Source organism: Ictalurus punctatus, chromosome 11, assembly GCF_001660625.3.
Source record: "Ictalurus punctatus breed USDA103 chromosome 11, Coco_2.0, whole genome shotgun sequence".
Taxonomy (NCBI): domain Eukaryota; kingdom Metazoa; phylum Chordata; class Actinopteri; order Siluriformes; family Ictaluridae; genus Ictalurus; species Ictalurus punctatus.
In genome coordinates this window covers 12143935-12166198 of record NC_030426.2, presented here as the reverse complement: position 1 = coordinate 12166198, position 22264 = coordinate 12143935, and the positions used below count along the sequence as shown (strand labels likewise).

Sequence of the window (22264 nt, the reverse complement as noted above, 5' to 3'; positions counted from 1 at the left end):
ACAGGTGGATTGGCTGCTCTTCCTGTGTTTAACTAAACCCAGAAGTTAGAGCAATCCGGCTACAAAGTGGGGAAAAATATGGACGCAACAAAGTATGCATTTACCGGCTCAAAACAACAAACTGTATCATCTGTATAAGATAATATGTCTGTATGTTGACCGATGTAAAGCAATATATAACATTCAAAAGTAAAGAAGTGTTATTTTGCATTCAACTTACAACTTGGTAAAACATTGAATTCTACAAATGACTTTTTTTTTAGTATGAGAGATAAAGAAGTGTTACTTTGTTTATTGTTGATGCTGCGGGTAGTCATGTTGATTTGACGCCTTAACGCCTTATGAACATGGGAATGAGGAGACCTTCCTGTTTTTCGGGGGGGGGGTCCTAGTCGAAGGTTGGAAATTCATGGTGGAGTTACAAGCTTTAGTTAAACACAACATCTAAACTGTGTTCTCTAGTGATGTGTCGTTCATGAACGATTCGTTAGTTTTGAACGAATCTTTAATATGACTCGGGAACAACGAGTTGTCTCAAAGTGATTCGTTCATGTTTGACCGCGCCTGCGCAGCAACATCCCCATAGGTTCTATATCGGAAACAGAAATGATTAGTTCATCTCTCAAGTCTTCGGGTCCGAGTCGTTCGTTCTTCACGTCACAGCTTCACTGCATCAGCCTATAGTTTATTTTTTTTCCAAATGTGATCAACGTTTGCGTAAGAACTAGATGTGTTGGGGAATTTAACATGTAACATCTGAATTATATTCTGCTGAAATGAACGAAATGACTCGAAAAATGATTCGTTCATTTTGCTAAACTAGATTCAAAGATCCGAGTCAGTAAAATGATCCGAACTTTCCATCACTACTGAGTATATGAGCGTGTGTGCATGCAGTGGAATAGTATCCTATTCAGGGTGTATTTCTTCCTCTTCGCCCAGTATTTCCAGGAAAAGCTCTGGAGCCACTGCAACCCTAATCAGAATAAAGCAGTTACTTTAGATGAATGAATGATATATTGGGTTAGGAACTTGGTAGGCCTTTTATATTATAATGTCATGGAGTTTTAAATCAGTAACATAAGCCTGTAGGAGGAAACTGCAAATAGAAAAGAATTTAGCTATGAGTCTGATGTTACATTATGGCCCTGGCCCTGAGAAACCTTTACGTGTTGTTTTTACAGGCCTGTGCCATCACATCAGGGTTTTGAGTGTGTGTGTGTGTGTGTGTGTGTGTGTGTGTGTGTGTGTGTGTGAGAGAGAGAGAGAGAGAGAGAGAGAGAGAGAGAGAGAGAGAGAGAGAGAGAGAGAGAGAGAGAGAGAGTGTGTGTGTGTATATTTCCCTGGTGGTACAGCCTACACACTGCTTTCATGCTATCTTACTGGAAACATAGACCGATATCCCACATAGTCAAACTCACAAATGCTTGAGTTTTACAGGGAAAGAAAGTGGAAATATTTAATATCTAGGAATTATTGTTTTGTGTGTGTGTGTGTGTTTTTTCTCCATTACTAAGTTGTACTGAGTTGAAAATTTCCTATCTATCAACAGACACACTGTATGAAGATACAGGATTATACATGAGTCTATGAAGAATAACATGTCAACTAAATGAAACTGAAATTTATTGATATACACATTTTAAACATACGTTAAAACAGCACGATGACATTATCGTACAATAATTACAACATTATAGAACATGCAATGCATGGTCAAAAGATGTGCATCCGACTCAACACAAACAATGTATGTGTTGGGGGGAAAAAAAAACAACTTCATAAATACCGACAAGATTACACTGTGATCTTGTAGAGCTTGTGCCACTGACACTTAATGATGGAAAATAAAACCTCCCTCTGATCATTTCATCTCCATATGGACTCCAAAGTAACCAGCTAATGTGTGATCAGTCTGGGGAGGTGTGCAGTGGCCTCATGGGAATTTTTTTTCTCTGGCATCAGAGCTGTTCAGCCGTTTTATTATGCTGCTCAGAAACAAATGAGGCCCCATTTACTTTATGTTCTCAGTGAAAGCTAAAGAAAGCTAATCTAGTTTTATGCACCAATTATCATATATAATTATTATATATAGCCCACGTATAACAATTAGAACATAACTATACAAAGTTTGGATTCATTGACCTTTATCCTTAGATGATATTCACTGAGCCCACTGGAAAGATCACAATTTTCCACACAGTTTATGTTAAAAGGTCATGTAAGGTATTCTCCATGTAGAGTTTAATATTTGTTTATGGACGTGCCTAGTCTTGTGTTTTCTGATATTGACTCTGTAAACATGGTATGTCTTTATAGACTTACCACATACTATACTGTGGCTATAAACATTTATGTATGTACAGTGATTAGCATCTACTATACACTTACCGATTCATAAAAAAAAAATTAGAAATAAATATACTAATACACCTCCCTTGTGTTTACTTGCTAACATGTACACCGACCCTCAGCAATGCACACTGACTAAACCTGGACTGATACACTAACAAGAACCAAGCATTAGCCAGGGTGTACACCTACAATTTGGAGGTTTCAGTGTTTCATTAACAGCCAAAAATAAATCTGTAGAGGAACTTATCATCTCCCAAGGAGGACTCAGACTTTCCTTTGCAGAACAGACATTTTCTTTGCAGAACTAACTAGTGATATATAATGTGGTATTTAGGAACGCTTTCATTCCCTGTGAAATGTCCATGTGGAAAATTAAAAAAAACATTCAACACCACAGTACTCTTTTGAGGAGATATAAGGCATGGTCTAGAATGTATTTGCCCTTGTAGTAGAGAATGCTTTCACATGCAACTAAATGACAAAATATATATTTACTGTACATGTAGTTTACTGTAAGCTGCTATTGAAGATTAGTGCCTTGGTGAGTACTCTCAAAGAGCAAGTTTACCATTATGTAAACATGGACTTAAATCCACACTGTGCTGCCAGGCTATTGAGCATTTAATGTCCATATCTAAATCAGTATGAAATACACATGTGTAGGTGTATAAGAGGAGGCCAGAGTGTAGATAACCGAACGCTTGAGCTTTCGCATCAGCCCTATCCTCATGCTCTCCTCATAGTTCGCTGGTGATAGTTACTATTTCCTAAACAACAGCTGCTAAGGAGGCCCAGAGGTGGCTTCTGTGTCTTATCTCTACCAAGAATCCTAGTTAACAAACAAATGAGCTGCTTAATTGGCACACCTGTGCCATTCTCCATTCGACTTCAAGTTGCAAATATTGCAGATTAGCTTATTACTGAATATCATACAATTCTGTAAAATATCTCGTGATATGCACAGTTATGCCAAAATAAAGAAAATTCATATTGCACAATTACATGTTGTAAATTACATAAATAAATTACATAAATTATATCACATAATAGTACATAAACAAACAAACAAGTAAATAAATAAATAAATAAATACGTCCTGGTGTTTGCACCAAAAATGTATACTACAAATTAAAACCAGTTTAAAATAGACCCTTCAGTAATACCCCAGCTTTTAATTATCATTTTCACATTAAAAACAATGCTTTAAATATGAGTAAAATGGTAAATAATGAACATTGTTAACGTTGTAAATCAGCACACAACTTGCAAAGAATACATGTTAAACCATTTTTAGCTCACTGATTATTATGAGTCCATTGATTGTGTTCATTGTGACCTGTTTATTAATTTGGACAGCACACTTCAGACGCTGCCTAATAAGGCCACAACACAATATCTTTTCTTGACGTGCTGTCATATTGGACGAATATACAAACCAAAAGTCCTGTTGCTTTATTTCAAAGTGGTTCGGTTAGACACCGATCTGTAGCATCACTGCCTTCTAAACGAATCTTACGTCCCTGTCGTGGCTCTACCCAGGAATTGTGGATAACAGTTCCGCCTGGGGATGGGTCCACTTGCAGCAAGGACACCACCCGCTTCTTTACTTTGGCCCTGAGAGCCCGGCGGAGCTTCTGCCTTGTGAAGGCATAAAGCAGTGGATGAGATATGGTGGTGCCATAGGCCATGGCCAAGAACCAAAGCCGCACTCGAACAAGAGCATCGCTGGGACCTAGAGTCAGGATGAGAATGTTTGCCACAGATATAGGTGCCCAGCAGCCTAAGAAGCTGCAGATAATAATGAGGGACATTCTGAAGACCCGTCGCTGCCGCTCTCGCCGATCTCTGTGCCGCCTTACGGCTCTACGAAGAGCAATGATGGCTGAAACTGAAGCCTGAACACCTACTGCTGGAGCAGGCGCTGTGGCAGTGCTGGCACTAACCAGTGGAGTAGATGACAGAGGTGGAGGTGAGGTGGCTGTAGGGGTTGGAACTGGCGAGGAGATGAGTGGAGGATGTGTCAGTTGCTTAGTCTGGTTTGTTGTTTGGGCTCCTCCTTCAATATCCGCTGAGCCCGCCTTTTTTTTCCGTCTCCTCTGGCGCCCTCTACCGGTTGCTCCACTACGATGCTGATTCCTCCTCATATGCGATCCAATACGAATGTTGAGTGCTCGAAGAATTCTTGAGTAGGTGAAGAGCATGACCACTACTGTGACAAAGAAAATGGGCACCTGCAGTAGGATGTGGTAGTACATTCCGAGGGCTGTGTAATAACCCTGTCCTCCCACACACAGTAGTGTCCTGTTACGCCAAGCTGGTGCCAAGGAGCTGCTGGCCAACCCATTCTCTGGTTCTGACGAGAAAAAGTCCACCTCTATGAAGGGGATGAAAAAAACTGCAAGAGACACGGCCCATACAGCAGCCAACAGAAGCGCTGCCCATCGAGGAGTGAGGAACCGGTTAGCAGGCCGCACAGAAATGTCATAACGATCCAGACTAATGACTAGCACATTAATGGCTGTGGAGATGCTTGCAAATGTGACACAGGCTTCATGGAAGCAGCAGATAAGTTCCAGGTTACGACCCGTTGGCAGCAACACCACAACAACTGTTAACGGCAGACAAAGCACACACACAACAATGTCCAGGATGTGTAGGTTGACCGTGACCATGTTACTCACTGAATCAACCAGGTTGGACTGGGAGCAGTAAAGCACTAGCACTGTCAAGTTACTGCTAAAGCCCAGAACCAGCTCCAGTAAGAGAAAGCAGGTAAGTGACACCTGAAAACCAATTGGATAAGGCATGTACCACCCTGTGTCGACACTTTCTCCCATTGGCCCCTCCACACTGGTGATACTAGCCAGCGTTCCAGCCCCATCACTGGTCTCCAGCTGGAGCTGCTGAGTGTAACTCTCTGTCCCCATCTTGTCTGGGTGCTGACCTCATGCACTTTGACAAGTCCTGTCACCCCTTAGGCAGGACCATGATGACTGGCCCACTGCATAATGGGTCCTCGTTGCCAGAGCACCATGCAGTCAACAAGGAAGGGGAAGGGAGTTCTAGAATAATAAAACACAAGAGATTTAGGCAGATAAAGCACATCACATGCAGACAATGAGCAGCTATACAGAGTTAACCCTGAGCATGAATGATGAGATAGAAAAAAATCCTTAATTAATGTGATTCTTGCACTTTATAGAAGAAGTCTGATTAGCAGTTTTCTTTCCTGTCTGTAAAAGAACTGCTGCTGTGTCAGGATGTAATCTTCACACTAGCAATCTATTCTCTCTGGGTCGCTCTCTATTCTTGCCTTGGTTATCAAAGAAAGATTTGTGCTGATGTTAGTGTGCACATGTGTAGCCTTACAAAAACAGACCCTGCTGGCTCATTCCTGCATTACTGAATGACTCTGAATGCACATAATTGCTAAGGTATCCATCAAATTTGGTATGTTGCATTTTTCTGTAGAGAAGATACTGTGAGCATATCTTGCAGTGCTACGCTGACATTACTCCAGCTGCTACATATGGCCCTGCCATCCAAACTGCCACACACATACAGTATAATGAGCATCAGTTGTTGCAGCTTATGGAGAAAGGCTGCCATGTATGGCCACAGAATCTGCCAAACTTTCAGATGATGCAGCCTCTAACTGCAGAGACAAGCTAAATGATGCAAAAATATGAAATATGTAAATGAAACATGATATGCTTTGGGATACTGAAGCATTACATTGCATAAATGAATAAATATAAAATGTCACAGACCCAGACTGTTAAAAAGCTATATTAATATGAAAATTGTGCCTTTATCATGTTTATTAGCTCAAAATGAACATTAAGAGCATTTTGATTCTTTGACTCTTCAGTCCAAAAACTATACTAATAATAGTACCTAAAAGCAGAAGGCTGCTGTACAGCACACTATATTTCATCATTGAGGGTATATACATATATATACAGTACCTTCAGGAATCTATCATATATGATAAAGTAAAATGGTACATTTTAGCAGTACATTAAGTTATTGTTTTTCCCCCCTACATTTTAGACAATTGTTTAATTATTATTATTTTTTTTTTTACATGTATGGAGCTTTTCACAAAATTACATAAATAAATTTGCTGTTGTCAAAAAAGCTCAGCATCTTATTATTTACAGCTGATATTATTACAGCTGATATATATTACAGCTGATATTATTTACAGCTAAGTACAAACTGTTATTTACTATAAAAAGCTTTATCTGTTCAGGATACTATATTCATTGTAGTATGAACAAGAGGCAGCAAGCGAACTAAATGTCTCAGTTGATCCGATGACACAAAGTTGCTGAAGGATTCAGTAAAGAGCAACCACACTGTATCTTAGATCCTTATTGTTGTTTCATGGAGAGAGCCTACAAAATGACATCCTATGAACCACATACAGTCACTTGCCCTAGCTCCAAACTAATATTTTGTACTTATATATGCATGAACCAAATAAACATTTTCTCAGACTGATAGCCTACTATTCACTCCTATTATTGTTGCCATAGCAACAGGGCTAGGGGGTGATCTTAACAGGAGGCCAGATGTGGCCGAATGTCGCTGATGTGTTCTGATTTTATTGTTTGTATCGTATTACCAAAGTATCATTGCATGTCTAAAATGATTAAAAACAGTTTAACTGTGGTCACCTCAGGACAAGAGAAAAGAAGTATTCCTCTCTTCAGATATAGCAGGACAGAGTAAATGAGTCAGGCACAATAATAATGGTGCACAAATGGCCTGGATAATAGAGACGTAATATAGGGGTATATAGGAAATGCGATGGAAAAGACTGATTGCTGAGTGATATGTTTTTTCTCTCTCTCTTGGTCCCTTATCCCCTTCTTTTCCCCTATCCTCATCTGTGTCTCTCTCTCTCAATTCCTTATTCCTTATTCTTCCTGTATCCTTTCCTCTTTCTGCTCCTATCCATTTCTCCCCCTCTCTGTCTCCTTTCCTCTCATCACCCGTTGATCCTTTCCTCTCTCCCAGCTTGTAGTGCAGATTTTCAAGCTGGCTGAGAGCGTGAGTAGACTGCCTGATGTTTGCTGTGTCAGAGAGATGAGGACACAGAGACAATAACTGACAAGTGAAAGGGCCCAGTGTTTTGTTTTCGCTCTCCACTTATACTGTGGCCAATGACAAAGCACATTTGATGCGGTAAGTACAGACACTTCCATTATTGATGCCTTCTGACAGTGGAATTGGCTTTGTGATTCTTGGTCTCAAAACAGGACAATATGAAGGAAAGTGGGGGAGAGAAAGGGGGAGATAGAGGCATAGTGAGGATGATGGGATGGCAATCTCATTTTACAGGTAAACATGTCGCTCCAGGAGTAAAAACGCTGCTGTGGTTTTCTCGCCCAGACTGAAGGCACAGAGCTCCCAAAGGCCACAATCGCTCCCCCTCCTTAATCTGTTCTGTCGCGATAAAGCAGCATTATTGTCAGTGCCACTGTGTAGGCCAGCCAATATACTCCTGACCACCTAGAAAAAGATACAATTTGATACCACCCAAGCCAAAGATTGGCCAGAGGGAGAGTAGTTAAGTGTGGAGATAGCAAGGTTAATTGCAAAGAGGGTGTGTATATTAGACAAACCATAGCTTAGGGGCAGGACCTACCACAAACCTCAACTGATAAAACATTCTGGTTTGTAATGTAGGGTTGTGCATTTACACCAGTGAAGCAACTAAAAGAAAAGGAAAAGACTAAGAGCAGGAGAGGAGAAGTTAGGGAGGTGCTTCTCGAGTGATAGCAAAACACAGACTTGCTCCCAGTTCAAGATTACACTGGAACTACATCAGAAAACTGTTTACACATTGTCTAATTTGTGGCTACAGCCTCAAGTTCAGTTTCCTGTCAAAAGTTTAAGGTATAAATTGCTGGAAGTTTTATTCTGTACAATGCTCATGAACAAGAGATTAGAGAAGAGCAGGCATTAATTTTCTGATGGCTTAAAGATCTGGGGACTGTGCGTGTGTGTGTCTAAGAGAGAATCCAAGCACTAACCACAAATGAGTATATATAAAAGCTGAAAAAAAAAATGATACGTGTACAGAGAGTGCTACATATATAGAGCTATTCGTAAGACACAGTGAGGTCCTACTTTAAAAATCTCAGTCTCTTGGTGCTTGTGTTTCTTCAATTTTCAGCAAAGCCAAAAGACAGAATTTAAGCAGACCGCCTTGCAGTGCCGGGTTAAAGTGAAAACAATTACACCAGAAATAAATGGCCACACGAGATAAACTGTGATCTAGTGGACAGTCAGCCAATGTCAAGTGGCCTCACTAGAAGAAATTCTTGGTACAAGCCCATGCGTGAACCCAATGGAGGTCGTAGAGGGAAGACGTGTTAACATCAGCAAGGATGATAATGGTATGTTCATTGCAAACTTGCTTTACCTATTTATTTAGCTTCACAGTATTGCTGTACCCACAATGCACAGTATTGCAAAAGGACTAGAACCTAAAAAGCAACAGTATGAACACAAAGAGGTCTGAGACCCCATTACTGCTTAAGTGGACTAAATAAGGATTTGAGTCCTCTTTCAGGAGCAGGGACATTGTAAATGTAAAGTGAAGTGGGTCCTTTTTCACTCGGTTCTCCTCTTGGTCCACTTCAAGGGGTCTGAGTTCAGTTCTTTTAAAGAGGACTCAAGTGTGAAAACACCCTAAAATGTTTACCTTGTTACTTAAAATTCCATACTGTCATAGTTTTTCCATTTTTAAAATGGTTCTGTGTCTAAAATGTTCATGTGTTGCATACACTTTCTCTTTAAGAGTAAAAAGAATAAGATAAAAGAATAAGATTTTTAAAAAATCCTTTTGCTTGTGCTCTGTTTCCCCAACTGACAGTATGTACATATATTATATTGGTCACCTCAAAGCCATCAAATAAGAGATGTAGAATTATACACACTACATAATACTGATAAACTTGTGTTAAATGTAACCTCAACATAAAATAATGTCAAATCAATAAATAGTTGTGGGAGAGGTGTCAATATACTTACTTTGGGCACTACAATGGATCTTTCCTTGGACACTACACTCACTTACTCTGTATGTACTTGATTATTCCTACGATCGGTTGGATTTTACTTCCTCTTTAAGTGGTTCAAGCTATTCAACTCTATAAGTGGACATGAGTATATAACTACTTAGTATATAAACTTAAAATCCCACTGCTTAAGCCTCTAAATACTTTATTAACTCTAACAAAGCCAAGACTCTTCCCAGCAATAGGAAACTGCATATACACAGACTGTATGGTCGACTGTGGGCTCCCTGATAATGCTGCTGGGGTGTGTGTGTGTGTGTGTGTGTGTGTGTGTGTGTGTGTGTGTGTGTGTGTGTGTGTGCGCGAGAGGCCCAGGTGCTGCTCCAACTAACACACACTTCTTAATGAAGTCCCCTGGTATGAAGGTACACTACAGGCCAAATGAACAAAATCAAACTGCAGTTTTTTTAGGTTTTAATGCATGCCTTACAGTTAACCTGCAATGTTTACACCCCAGTGCACTACCCTACCATATCACACCCTTACACTGTATTTGTTGTCCGTTTACATTTACAAGTTTCTATATTTCTGGATAAATAAGATTTAAAACATCAGATTGTCACACAAGTCCTAAAAGAAGATAAAGAGAACCCAGTTAAACAAATAAGACAAAAAATACTATATGTGGTCATTTATTTACTGAGGAAAATGATCAAATATTACATACCTGTGAGTGGCAAAAGTATGCAAACCTTTGCTTTCAGTATCTGGTGTAACTCCCATGTGCAGAAATAACTGCAACTAAACGTTTCCGGTAAGTGTTGATCAGTCTTTGGAGGAATTTTATCCTAATCCTCAGTACAGAACAGCTGCAATTCTGGGATGTTGGTGGGCTTCCTCACATGTTCTGCTTGCTTCAGCTCCTTCCACAACATTTCTATTGAACAATTCTAATGACTTTGAATAGGCCGTTCCAAAACATTAACTCTATTCTTCTTTTACCATTGTTTGGTAGAATGACTTGTGAGCTTAGGGTCATTGTGTTGCTGCATGCCTCACTTTCTCTTGAGATCCAATTCATGGACAGATGTCCTGACATGTTCCTGTAGAATTTACTGGTATAATTCAGAATTCATTGTTCCATCAATGATGGCAAGCAATGTCCGGCCCAGATGCAGCAAAACAGGACCAAACCATGATACTACCACCACCATGTTTCACAGATTGGATAAGGTTCTTATGCTGGAATGCAGTGTTTTACTTTCTCCAAACATAACACTTCTCATTTAAATCAAAAAGTTCTATTTTGGTCTCATCCATCCACAAAACATTTTTTCCAATAGCCTTATGGCTTGTCCATGTGATCTTTAGCAAACTCAGATAGGGAGCACTGTTCGTTTTGGAGAGCAGTGGCTTTCTCCTTGCAACCCTGCCATGCACATTATTGCTGTTCAGTGTTCTCCTGAAGGTGGACTCATGAACATTAACATTAGCCAATATAAGACAGCCCTTTAGTCGCTTAGAAGTTACCCTGAGTTCCTGGTTGTGATCCTTGTTGATTGATCACTTCTGGGGAGGATAACAATGGTCTAGAATTTCCTCTATTTGTACACAATCTGTCTGACTGTGGATTGGTGGAGTCCAAACTATTTAGAGATGGTTTGTAAAGTTTTCCAGCCGGCTGAGCCTCAACAACTCTTTTTCTGAGGTCCTCAGTAATCTCTTTCTGTTTGATACATTTCCACAAACATGTGTTATAAAGATCAGACTTTGATAGATCCATGTTCTTTAAATTGAACAGGATGCTCACTCACACCTAATTATCATCCCATTGATTGAAAACACCTGACTCTAATTTCACCTTAAAATTAACTACTAATCCTAGAGATTCACATACCTTTGCCACCACCATCTCTCATTTGTTAAATTGGGTTCCCATTGTCTACTTTTAGGATTTCAGATGATGTTTTAGGTCATATGTATGCATATTTATGCAAAACATTCTAAAGGGTTCACAAACATTCAAGCACCACTCTATCCATCTCTCTATCCATCTCTCTCTCTCTCTCTCTCTCTCTCTCTCTCTCTCTCTATCTGTCTATCTATCTGTCTATCTATCTATCTATCTATCTATCTATCTATCTATCTATCTATCTAATCTGCCAACAACCAACACAGGACATGTTTATTGACATCTAGTCACGGTGAAGTCAAGCATTTAGCTCACACAGTTACTGAATTTCTCATTAATAGAATCCTATTGCACATTGGGGTAAGAATGGATTTAAAAAGAAATATTATGCCATACCATTCACACACCTGCTGAAACTTCATGAATGGATTGCTCAGGTATTTACAGAATTTAAACAAAACAAGACAAAAAAAAGATGAAAAAGAAAATCTGTTGTACACAACTGCTGCAGATTTTTGATGAAACAGTTTATCCTGTCATTAATTTAAATTAGTGTTACTTCCAATTCTTTGGCCTGTAGTGTACGAGGGTCTAGTAATCTGTTTTAATCACTCCTTCCTGTTCCTAGTACAATGGTTGCACCGCAAGAGGCTAGTCCTAAGTCTCACCATAACCACCGACAGAATTAATTACTTAATTGATTTCACTTCAAGCAGTCATGTTAAAAATCCAAGACTCTATGACACCGATGATTAAAGCGTCTCGTTAAAGGCTGTATATCCTTCTCACATATATAGTACAGGGGCATGTGTGTTGCAAGACAAAATTCAATGGAACTCCCTGAGGTGCAATGCCTGTTTCTGTGCTGTTGTATCCGGACACTGAAGAGTCATTTACTCACCGCACACAAAACATCACTTACTATGAGGATGAATGCATTATACTTTATAGCCTACAATAAACTGAAAGCAAAACATAGAGCAAAATACTCACTTTACTTCTCTACGGTTTAAAAAAAAAAAAATGAAATCCACTTTAATAAAATGTTTAGAGAATGACATCCGTTTTGACCTACTGTGTTTGCCTCCTCATAAAAGGATGACCTCCTTTCAAACTGCCTGAGAGACCTGATCATTCTGACATGCTGTGTTTTCACGATGCCTATTTTGTTCACTTAACCAGATGGTGAGAGCGTTGCAGACATGTCAAACGCAATCTTTAGACACGTGAGTTAAAAAGTAGCTTTGGGACCTCAGTTTCCAGGAAGGCACGGTCTCATTAAAGGTTTCTTAGAATTCCAAATCATTTTCCTCACACACATTCTTCATAATTAAGATCCATTGACTGCTAAAGAGCGCAACAAAATAGAAAGCAATTTTCTTGATTTACTCCTGAGTGTAATGACATTTTAATTAAGAAACAGATGTACATTCATTACGATATGACAAAATGTGTCATGTTTTCAAATTAGAGATGGTATAATGGTCATTCTTGCAGACTGCTGCATTCTTAACATGTTTTCTACAATGCTTCACAATTTCCATTGCGCGTGCAGGGGCAACTGAAGGATAGAATAATAAAAAGCATTAAAGAGTAAGAGATAAATGTTTTTTTTTAAAAATGTAAGTACAGTGTTATGCTGAACTCATCTGCCCTCTGCTCCTCCACACACCTCCTACTCATAAATCTCTCCCAGAAAGAGAGAGCAAGAGATAGAGATGGCAGCCCACACAGACGAGTAGGCACAATATTTCATTACAGCTGAAACTATCCGCCATAAAACGTGACACCACTCTGCATCCTGATGCTACAAAATAACAACACCATAAAACACTATGTGTTGATTAGGGCAAGCAGACCAGTATATCATGTTTTTAATTATGTGCTTTGCTTTAATGACTGCTACAACTAAATACAATGTCTCACACTTCATCACTGTGCAAACTATAAAGCATCAAACCAACGTGTATCTAGACCAATTATAGAAACATCATCATAAACATCACCAATTATAGAAACCTCACCATAAACCACAACAGCATAATTCTGTATCCTCGTCTCCTGCTACTGAGCTCCTCTTTCATCAGAGACACTCAGACGACTTGTGTTCCGGTGGCGCTGCCCCTGTAGTCGTATATGCTATGACACACTATATCCCCCTAATGAGTTATTAAGGTCTGCATACAATGTCAAACCATGCAACATGTAGACAGGGCTGTGTTTGTTTTGTAATGCTCTGAATGGATCTGACGTATGAGTTGGTTTCACAGCTAAGAAGAACGAATTACTGGACATACTGAGAAAGCTTATTGTGTCGCTCAGATCAAATGCATGGCAGATGGCTGATTGCACTCAATTTATTTTCAAGGGAGAGACTGCTATTTTTGGTGTATTGGATAAAACTAGACAAAACATTTTTACCCTAAGTCTCAATATTTTCCCATTAATAATACCATTTCTGTTTCTTCTACAGTGAAATGTGATGTGAACTCGTCCCTTCACACTATGTCACACTGCTGATCCAATTGGTGATGTCTGGTGATGGTCAATAAAGTATGGTTATTAATACTTTAAAATCTATACACTTCCCCTACTGGGTGAAGCCCACAGATAAGATCTGACAACCCAATTTGACAGTAATGGCCCATTTTTGGGGCAAAAATAACCGTTCGATGGGATACACACCCATGAAAGCATAGGTGAATTCTAGCCATTTCAAACCATCTCCAATCACATTTAGAGAGTGTAGTATAAACGTGCACACAGTGTGGCTGGGAATGGTCATGACCTTTTCATCCACAGTTTGAAAAATCAGAAGACCCAATTATACACCTAGTCTGATGGTGTACCGAAAAGTGCATGCTGAGGAAACCTGCTTTTCTTTTCTTGCCATTGTAGTCAAGGCCACTAATTATTGTACTGTATTGCTATAATATACATGTTCATTACTTACCTCAGAAGGATTACATACAATAAACAGTGAGCAGAAAATCAACTACACTGATAATGAAAAAAGACCCACAGATGATTATTGTAAAAGAAGGAAAATGTCGTTTGGTTCCAAATGGGAAATAATCTACTTCATGTTTTTCTAAACAACCACTCAACAACTTTTTATAATTATTAGAGATGGCATGACACCACTTTTTCTTTTCTAATACCAATACTGAAATCATGATATCAGCCGAAAGCTTTAAAATCAGTTTTAAACTAAAGCACTTCAAAAATACAGGGGAAAAACCCTCATAGTTAGGAACATGACTTACAGAAACCTGCAACCTTCACACAAAAATCATTTACAGAGCCCTCCACTAATATTGGCACCCTTGGTAAATATGAGCAAAGAAAGCTGTGAAAATTGTCTTTAATGTTTAACCTTTTGATCTTTTGTTTAAAAAAAAATCACAAAATTCTCTGCTCTCGTAGATATCAAACAATTGAAAACAAAACACGGGTTTTTAAAAAAATATATATATATATATTTTTTGTTAAATATAGGTGTGCAACAGTTATTGGCACCCTTTTAGTCAATACTTTGTGCTACCTCCCTTTGCCAAGAGGACAGCACTGCGTCTTCTCCTATAATGCCTGATGAGGTTGGAGAATACATGGCAAGGGATCTGAGACTATTTCTCCATACAGAATCTCTCCAGAACCTTCAAATTTCGAGGTCCACGCTGGTGAACTCTCCTCTTCAGTTCACCCCACAGGTTTTCTATGGGGTTCAAGTCAGGGGACTGGGATAGCCATGGCAGGACCATGTAAACCATTTTTGTGCTGATTTTGATGTACGTTTTGGATCATTGTCCTGCTGGAAGATCCAACAACGGCCCATTTTAAGCATTCTGCCAGAGGAAGTCAGGTTTTCATTTAATATCTGTTGATATTTGATAGAGTCCATGATGCCATGTATCCTAATAAAATGTCCAGGTCCTCTGGCAGAAAAACAGCCCCAAAACATTAAAAAGCCAAATCCAAATTAACCGTGGACATGAGGTACTTTTCCATATGGCTACCTCTCTGTGTGTGCCAAAACCACCTCTGGTGTTTATTGACAAAAAGCTCTATTTTGGTTTCATTTTGGTTTTCTCTATTTTGGACCATAGAACCCGATCCCATTTGAAGTTCCAGTAGTGTCTGGCAAACTGAAGACACTTGAGTCTGTTTTTGGATGAGAGTAGAGGCTTTTTTTCTTTAAATCCTTCCAAACAACTTGTGGTGAAGTAGGTGACTTCAGATTGTAGTTTTGGAGACTTTCTGACCCCAAGACGCAACTAACTTCTGTAATTCTCCAGCTGTAATCCTTGGAGATTTTTTGGCCACTTAAACAATCCTCTTCACAGTGCACTGAGACAATATAGACACACGTCCAATTCCAGGTTGATTCATAACATTTCAAGTTGACTGGAATTTCTTAATTAATGCCCTGATGGAGGAAATGGGCATTTTCAATACTTGTGCTATTTTTTTGTAGCCACTTCCCATTGTTATGAATGACTAAGGGAATTTGGCCTATGTGTTACCTCATATTTATACCCCTGTAAAACAGGAAGTCGTGGTTGAACAATTTCCTGTTCCTAGTCACCCAGGTGTCCTAAAAAAATGCAAAATATCAATGGGAATATACTTCAAATATATTTTTCTCATATGAATTCATAGGGGTGCCAATAATTGTTTCATATCCATGAGAGCAGAGTAATTTTGTGAATTTCTTTTAACAAAAGATAAAAAGGTTAAACAATAAAGACAATTTTTCACAGCCTTCTTTGCTCATATTTACCAAGGGTGTCAATATTAGTGGAGGGCTCTGTACATTGCAAAATATAGTAAAGTGTAAAGTATGAATATAATAAACATGAATCCCAACAAAAAATACAGACATGTAGTCTCTTTACATGTCAACACTTACAGTTTTTAAAAAATATTTTCCAAACCCAATTACAATCTTTTCCATTTGTTACAGAATCAAATCAAATTCATACTTTTTTTTCCCACCATTTTCTGCTGGTATTGGCCTGATACCAATCCTGGGTGTCAGATTGGTGCCATCTCTAATAATTACAAAGCAAAATGTCAAAGTGGACATAAATCTTACAAATACCCGTTTCAACACATGCACGTGTACTGCCAGAAAACATTCAGAGAACAGAATAAAGCCATTGAGGCCAAGCTTTGACATTGAAGCAGTAGGTGTTCTTACTGAATATGCTGTTAAAAAGATGCGCATCACATTACCACAGCACACACTGAAGAACCCATCAACACAGGTAAGAGGTTTGATGTCTTTTCTCCTGCTTTCAGATTATTGAACATTTGACAAGCCACAAGCTGTTTACACAGAGACATATCATCATTATCAACACACACACACACACACACACACACACACACACACACACACACACACACACACACACACACAACAAGCGGCAATGAAGGACCAAAGCAGCCAAATGCGTCTCAATTTAGGAAAGTAATTTCAGATCATGGCCTCTGGTTAAAATATTTAAATATTTTTGACTACTGATATGCACCAGCAAGTGCTATGTATTATATTACACTATTATAGTACAATGAAAAAACTATGAAATGACACATTTATAGCCCGTGACTGAGACTGGGTAGGATGTAAACAAACGTTAAGAATTTTAGGTGAGTTCATACTGGTGAATATTCTCTTTTTATACACATTAATAATACAAAGCTAAGCTTTTATGGAATTTCAAATAGGAAAAACGTGGTGTGCAAAAGCAGAAAGCAGAGAAAGAGAGAAAGATGGACATAGATAGAGGGAGTCTCGGACATGGAGCCATTTGGCTGAAATGATGAAGTTTCTTATCTGGAGAAAGAGGCAATTAGAACACAATTAATCTAATTCATCTCCTGGCAACCGAGTGAGTGAGGTAGCAAGGAAGAAAGAAAGATGAGAAGACTGTTTAATGGTAATAGATGTCTCTGTCTGTCAAGAGGTTAAGTTCCATTCATATTGGAAGCACACAAGCAAGCAACCCTGTCGTTGAGATTCCACTCCTCTCTCAAATGCGCTTTTCACCTCATCATCTTCTGCATAACCTTTTCCCTTTCCTCCACTGCATATATCCTTTCATCTGGTGCTTGGCCCCTTCTGATTTTCCTTCTGCAAGCATGAGGTACTTTTTGCTCTCTCTCCTTGTCCGATTTTCCCTTACACTCCCTTGAACTTTAAACCGTCTCACATTATCTCGCTTTCTTCGGAATGAGAGAAGAGATTGCTCTTCCATCATACAATACCCTTGTCAGACAAGTAAAATTGAAGGGAAGGCATCAATTCCGCTGTGCTATATGCAGCAAAACAAAAGCAAACAAGCAGGCTGTGGAATATTGATGCAGTATGAACTCTGGGATCCCATCTAAGATAAGACATGCTACAAAAATACAGAGGCATGTACAGTATAATGTGTATATTTTATGCAGAATGTATCACATTCTTGCGTGAGAGCATTCAGCAGTTAAAAGTACCAATATAATTGCACATTAGAATTATAAACATGTCTGTCCAGTCTACACACAGGATATTTTCTCACTCTTGTTAACTTTTCACTTGAATCATGCTTGTAGAAAGTATGTTTTCCTCACGAGGCTTTAGAGGGCCAGGAAACCAAGTGTCAGGGAATTCTGGGAAGTATACATGATCTCTGGGTTGAGAAATTATGCATCTGTGGTCTCTGTAGAAAAATTTTCATGTGTTTACGTGTGCTTCTTTGGATAGTGTGTGGTTAGTATGTCATAGACGGTAACGATAGTTTTCTTTTTCTCCCTGCATCAAACTTCTGATTTAATAATCAGGCTCATACACTGCATCACTGCTTCTAAGTCACAGTGTAAAGTGAAACTCTTTCATTTCCAAATATTAAGGCTTATTAACTACATTGAACGTAGGGCTGAGTGATATGATGATATACGGTGTCCTCCACTATTATTGGCACCCTTGGTAAATATGAGGAAAGAAGGCTGCTCCAAGTCTTCTCCTATAATGCCTGATAAGGTTAGAGAATACATGACAAGGGATCTGAGACCATTCCTCCATACAGTATCTCTGCAGATCCTTTAAATTTCGAGGTACATGCTGGTGGACTCTAACTGTATGTTTTGGATCATGGTCCGGCTGGAAGATCCAACAACGGCCCATTTTAAGTTTTCTGGCAGAGGCAGTCAGGTTTTCATTTAATATCTGTTGATATTTGATAAAGTCCATGATGCCATGTATCCTAAGAAATTTTCCAGGACCTCTGGCAGAAAAACAGCCCCGGCTACCATATGGCTACCTCTCTGTGTGGTGTTTATTGCCAAAAAGCTCTATTTTGGTTTCATCTGACCATAGAACCCGATCCCATTTTAAGTTCCAGTAGTGTCTGGCAAACTGAAGACCCTTGAGTCTACCCTTGTAGTTTTGGAGACTTTCTGACCCCAAGATGCAACTAAGTTCTGTAATTCTCCAGCTGTGGAACGTCTTAATTATTGCCCTGATGGAGGAAATGGGCATGTTCAATGCTTGTGCTATTTTCTTATAGCCACTTCCCATTTTGTGAAGCTCAACAACCTTTTGCCGCACATCACAGCTATATTCCTTGATCTTATCCATTGTTATGAATGACTAAGGGAATTTGGCCTATGTGTTACCTCATATTTATACCCATGTGAATACAGGAAGTCATGGTTGAACAATTTCCTGTTCCTAGACACCCAGGTGTACAATTATTATTATTTTTTTTAATATCAGTGGGAATATACTTCAAATATATTTTCTCATATGAATTCATAGGGGTGCCAAAAAATGCTGCACACCTATATTTAACAAAGATAATTTTTTTTGATAAACCTGTGTTGTGTTTGTAATTGTTTGATATCCATGAGAGCAGAGTATTTTTGTGATTTTTTTTTAACAAAAACAAAAAACAAAAGATTAAACGATAAGGGCATTGTAGTGTAAAATCATCTCATAATACACTTCTGAGATATTGGATATTTCTTGTTTACAATGTTTTTTAAATAACAGTTTTAAAATAACATGTAAATAAAATTTTGTACCATAAATATTTACCTTATAAATGATAAAGTGTTAGAATGTATTATTATTATTATTATTATTATTATATTTATTTATTTATTTATTACAGTTTTTGATTTCGTAAAAATGTTTAACTAATGTTTTGTGTGTGTGTGTGTGTGTGTGTGTGTGTGTGTGTATATATATATATATATATATATATATATATATATATATATATATATATATGAGTGTCATTTACTCTTAGGAAAAATTAACAAAAGTATAACTGACCTTTTTATTTTTTAAATGCAGTACATTTATGGTCCTACTACTACTATAATTTTTAGCAAACCCATATATCATGATACACATCGTGCTTTAGAATTGTGAGATGATATTCTGTCATGCTTCATGGAAATCAATGCAACATTAAACTGATTATTAATCTATTCTTGTGCTATAAGCGTGAGAAGTGTGCGATCATCAATACGTCCCAGACTTGGGAGTTTAAAGCAAATAACAGTTATGTGTGAGAAAAAAAAAACAAAAAACAAAGATCACACGCTAAATATTTATTTGCTCACAGAAAATCAATTAAGTGGTTAAAGATGACAATTTCAGCCCGTTGTCACTGGGTTAAATAAAAAAATATATATCGTTAATTGAACACTGTTCTAAGTTTTATAAGCTTCCCACACGATTGTCATGCAGTGTTTGCTATATCTGTTGATCTGGATGAATACATCACTGCGCACAAATCATGCAGATACAACAAGCTACTGACTGAGCAGACTCTGACTGAGCAGACTCCAAACAGACACTACAGTGTAAATATGCGTTGCGATGAAAACAACAACAACAACAACAACAACACAACAGTTCGCCGTGTATTTTTTTTTTTTTTAAATGTTAAATAACAACTAAAGACAGCTCTTTTCCTGGGGTTAAAAATACATTTCTATGGATTTGCTCACAGCTACAAAAAAAAATCTGACAATCATAATCATGCAATTGTACACAAATACCATAAATATATTTTATGCATGTGCAAGAGGTAAAATGTTATCCGCAGTGTTATGCCATGGTGGTGACAGAGATGTTTACAACTATCCATAACTTACCTTGTGAGCCCAGGAGTCTCCGCTACATTCCTGGACAGGTGGCTCTTTACGTGTCGTGAACCTACAGCGTTAGATTTAACATATCATTAAAAAATGCATCACTCTGTGCCACGTGTTAAGTTTAATAGCTCGTCATATTATAACAATCCGAGGTTACAGCGTGGCATTTTGCGTGCAAACGATCTAAATGCGCGCTGTACGGTGAGCCAGCAGGAGGTTGCAGGTACTTGCTGTAGTATCAGGCAGACTCTGAAGCACATGCACACTGCGGCGGGAGTAGCAGCGCGCCGGCTCTGGAACGCAGACTGTGTGCGTGCGCCGACCAATAGCTACACGGCTGCAGGCACGAGGAGGAGGGAGAGGCCGCCGGAGTGACACAGGCTGCCTTCACGTGCTGCCCGAATTGTCGTGAATGCAGATTACGATCCAATTAAGACGCGTTTACAGGGTGCGATTTCAGCGGGCTTTTAATATGATTACATGTTCATTAATCCTACAAGAAATGATCCCAGTAAAACCTTGCCCGAAATCTATAACAGACTTTTCCAATAACATGTGTTCTCCATGTCAATGGAAACCCTTTAATGGTAGACTGAATGAATGAAAATGACTACGTTCTGTTCATGTCATCAATCAGCACAATTGCAGAAAATGAACAGAAGTAACCATCAAAGTGAGCTTGGATTAATAAGGATACTTTTCTTTCCACAAACATGTTTTGTATAATATGTTTTTGCCTGCACCATATTTATAAGCGTGTCATGCCATCCTCCTATTGGTCACTTTTAGATGAGTGTCGTAGCAGTGCTCACACTCTACAAAGAAATTTTAATAAGAAATTTCTGACACTGCCAGAAGTGTGTGGTCGGACATCTTTGTTCACGATGGCACAAAATAGGACCAGCGATCGCAACTCACGATCAAAGAGGTAATTTTTTTTAATGATGGGAGATTTTCATTTGTGTCAGTAGTGTAAAACTGGTTTACACCAACCTCCAAGCTCATAAATGTACTCGCTTTACATGACACCCGAGTTGCTGAATTATGATCATTGGTCATTCAAAGCTGTGCACACGCTCCCGTGCAGAAGGCTGACACAAAAATATGTATAAAAAGTCTGACATTTTTAACACTTCTCTGTGTTGTGAATATGGAGGTTAAAGTTAGTGAACTTCCCAAGAGTCCCCATATGCACAAATAATTCAAGGAAACATCTATATTTCAGCGTTCACTCATTTCCCATTCGGTTACTTATGATATACTTATTACTTATGAGAATGATAAGTGCTATATTTTTTCTCCAGGATGAGGGTGAGCATTTTAAGATTTTGTGTGGCAGCACGTACGATTGTAGTCAACATTTCAAAGAATCTCACTACTCAAAACCCGCTGGCCACAACTAGCTGTGAGCTTAGCAAGCTATCTTAATTGCTCAACACCTCCCACAATCGCATTACGTCTTGTTAGCATAGCAATGCTGCTGAGAGTTGTCTTCCCAGGCTAGCTAGCTCATGTTAATCTGTGTGGCTCATATGGTGTTTATGCTCAAATGGCGGACAATTCTATAGAAATAGGTTTCCCTCAGAAAGAAAAAAAAAAAACCTGAGGGAACATTAATTATGACTGAGTGAGAAGAAATATAGTGGAAAACAGCAAACGGTGGTGATAAGTATTTATATTAAAATACTTTATTAAGCATCACCTGTAATGTTTCTTAATGATTTTTCACAAAACATTAGCTTTGATGTTTACTTTAGACTAACAAGCAACTTTTGCTGTTTTGGTTGTTTTTTATTTTATAGGTACTGAAATA

The 22264-nt window shown here is 38.6% G+C and overlaps 1 protein-coding gene across 1 annotated transcript; it reads right to left on the bottom strand.

Moving 5' to 3' along the window:
• Window positions 1-1604: 1604 nt before the first annotated feature.
• LOC108271600 (G-protein coupled receptor 22) lies at window positions 1605-20747 on the bottom strand. Its single transcript, XM_017479273.3, has 2 exons — window positions 20452-20747; window positions 1605-5417 (listed from the first exon to the last, which is right to left on the bottom strand). The coding sequence occupies exon 2, from the start codon at window positions 5280-5282 to the stop codon at window positions 3813-3815; it is 1470 nt and encodes a 489-aa protein (XP_017334762.1). The 5' UTR covers window positions 5283-5417; window positions 20452-20747; the 3' UTR covers window positions 1605-3812.
• Window positions 20748-22264: the final 1517 nt, after the last annotated feature.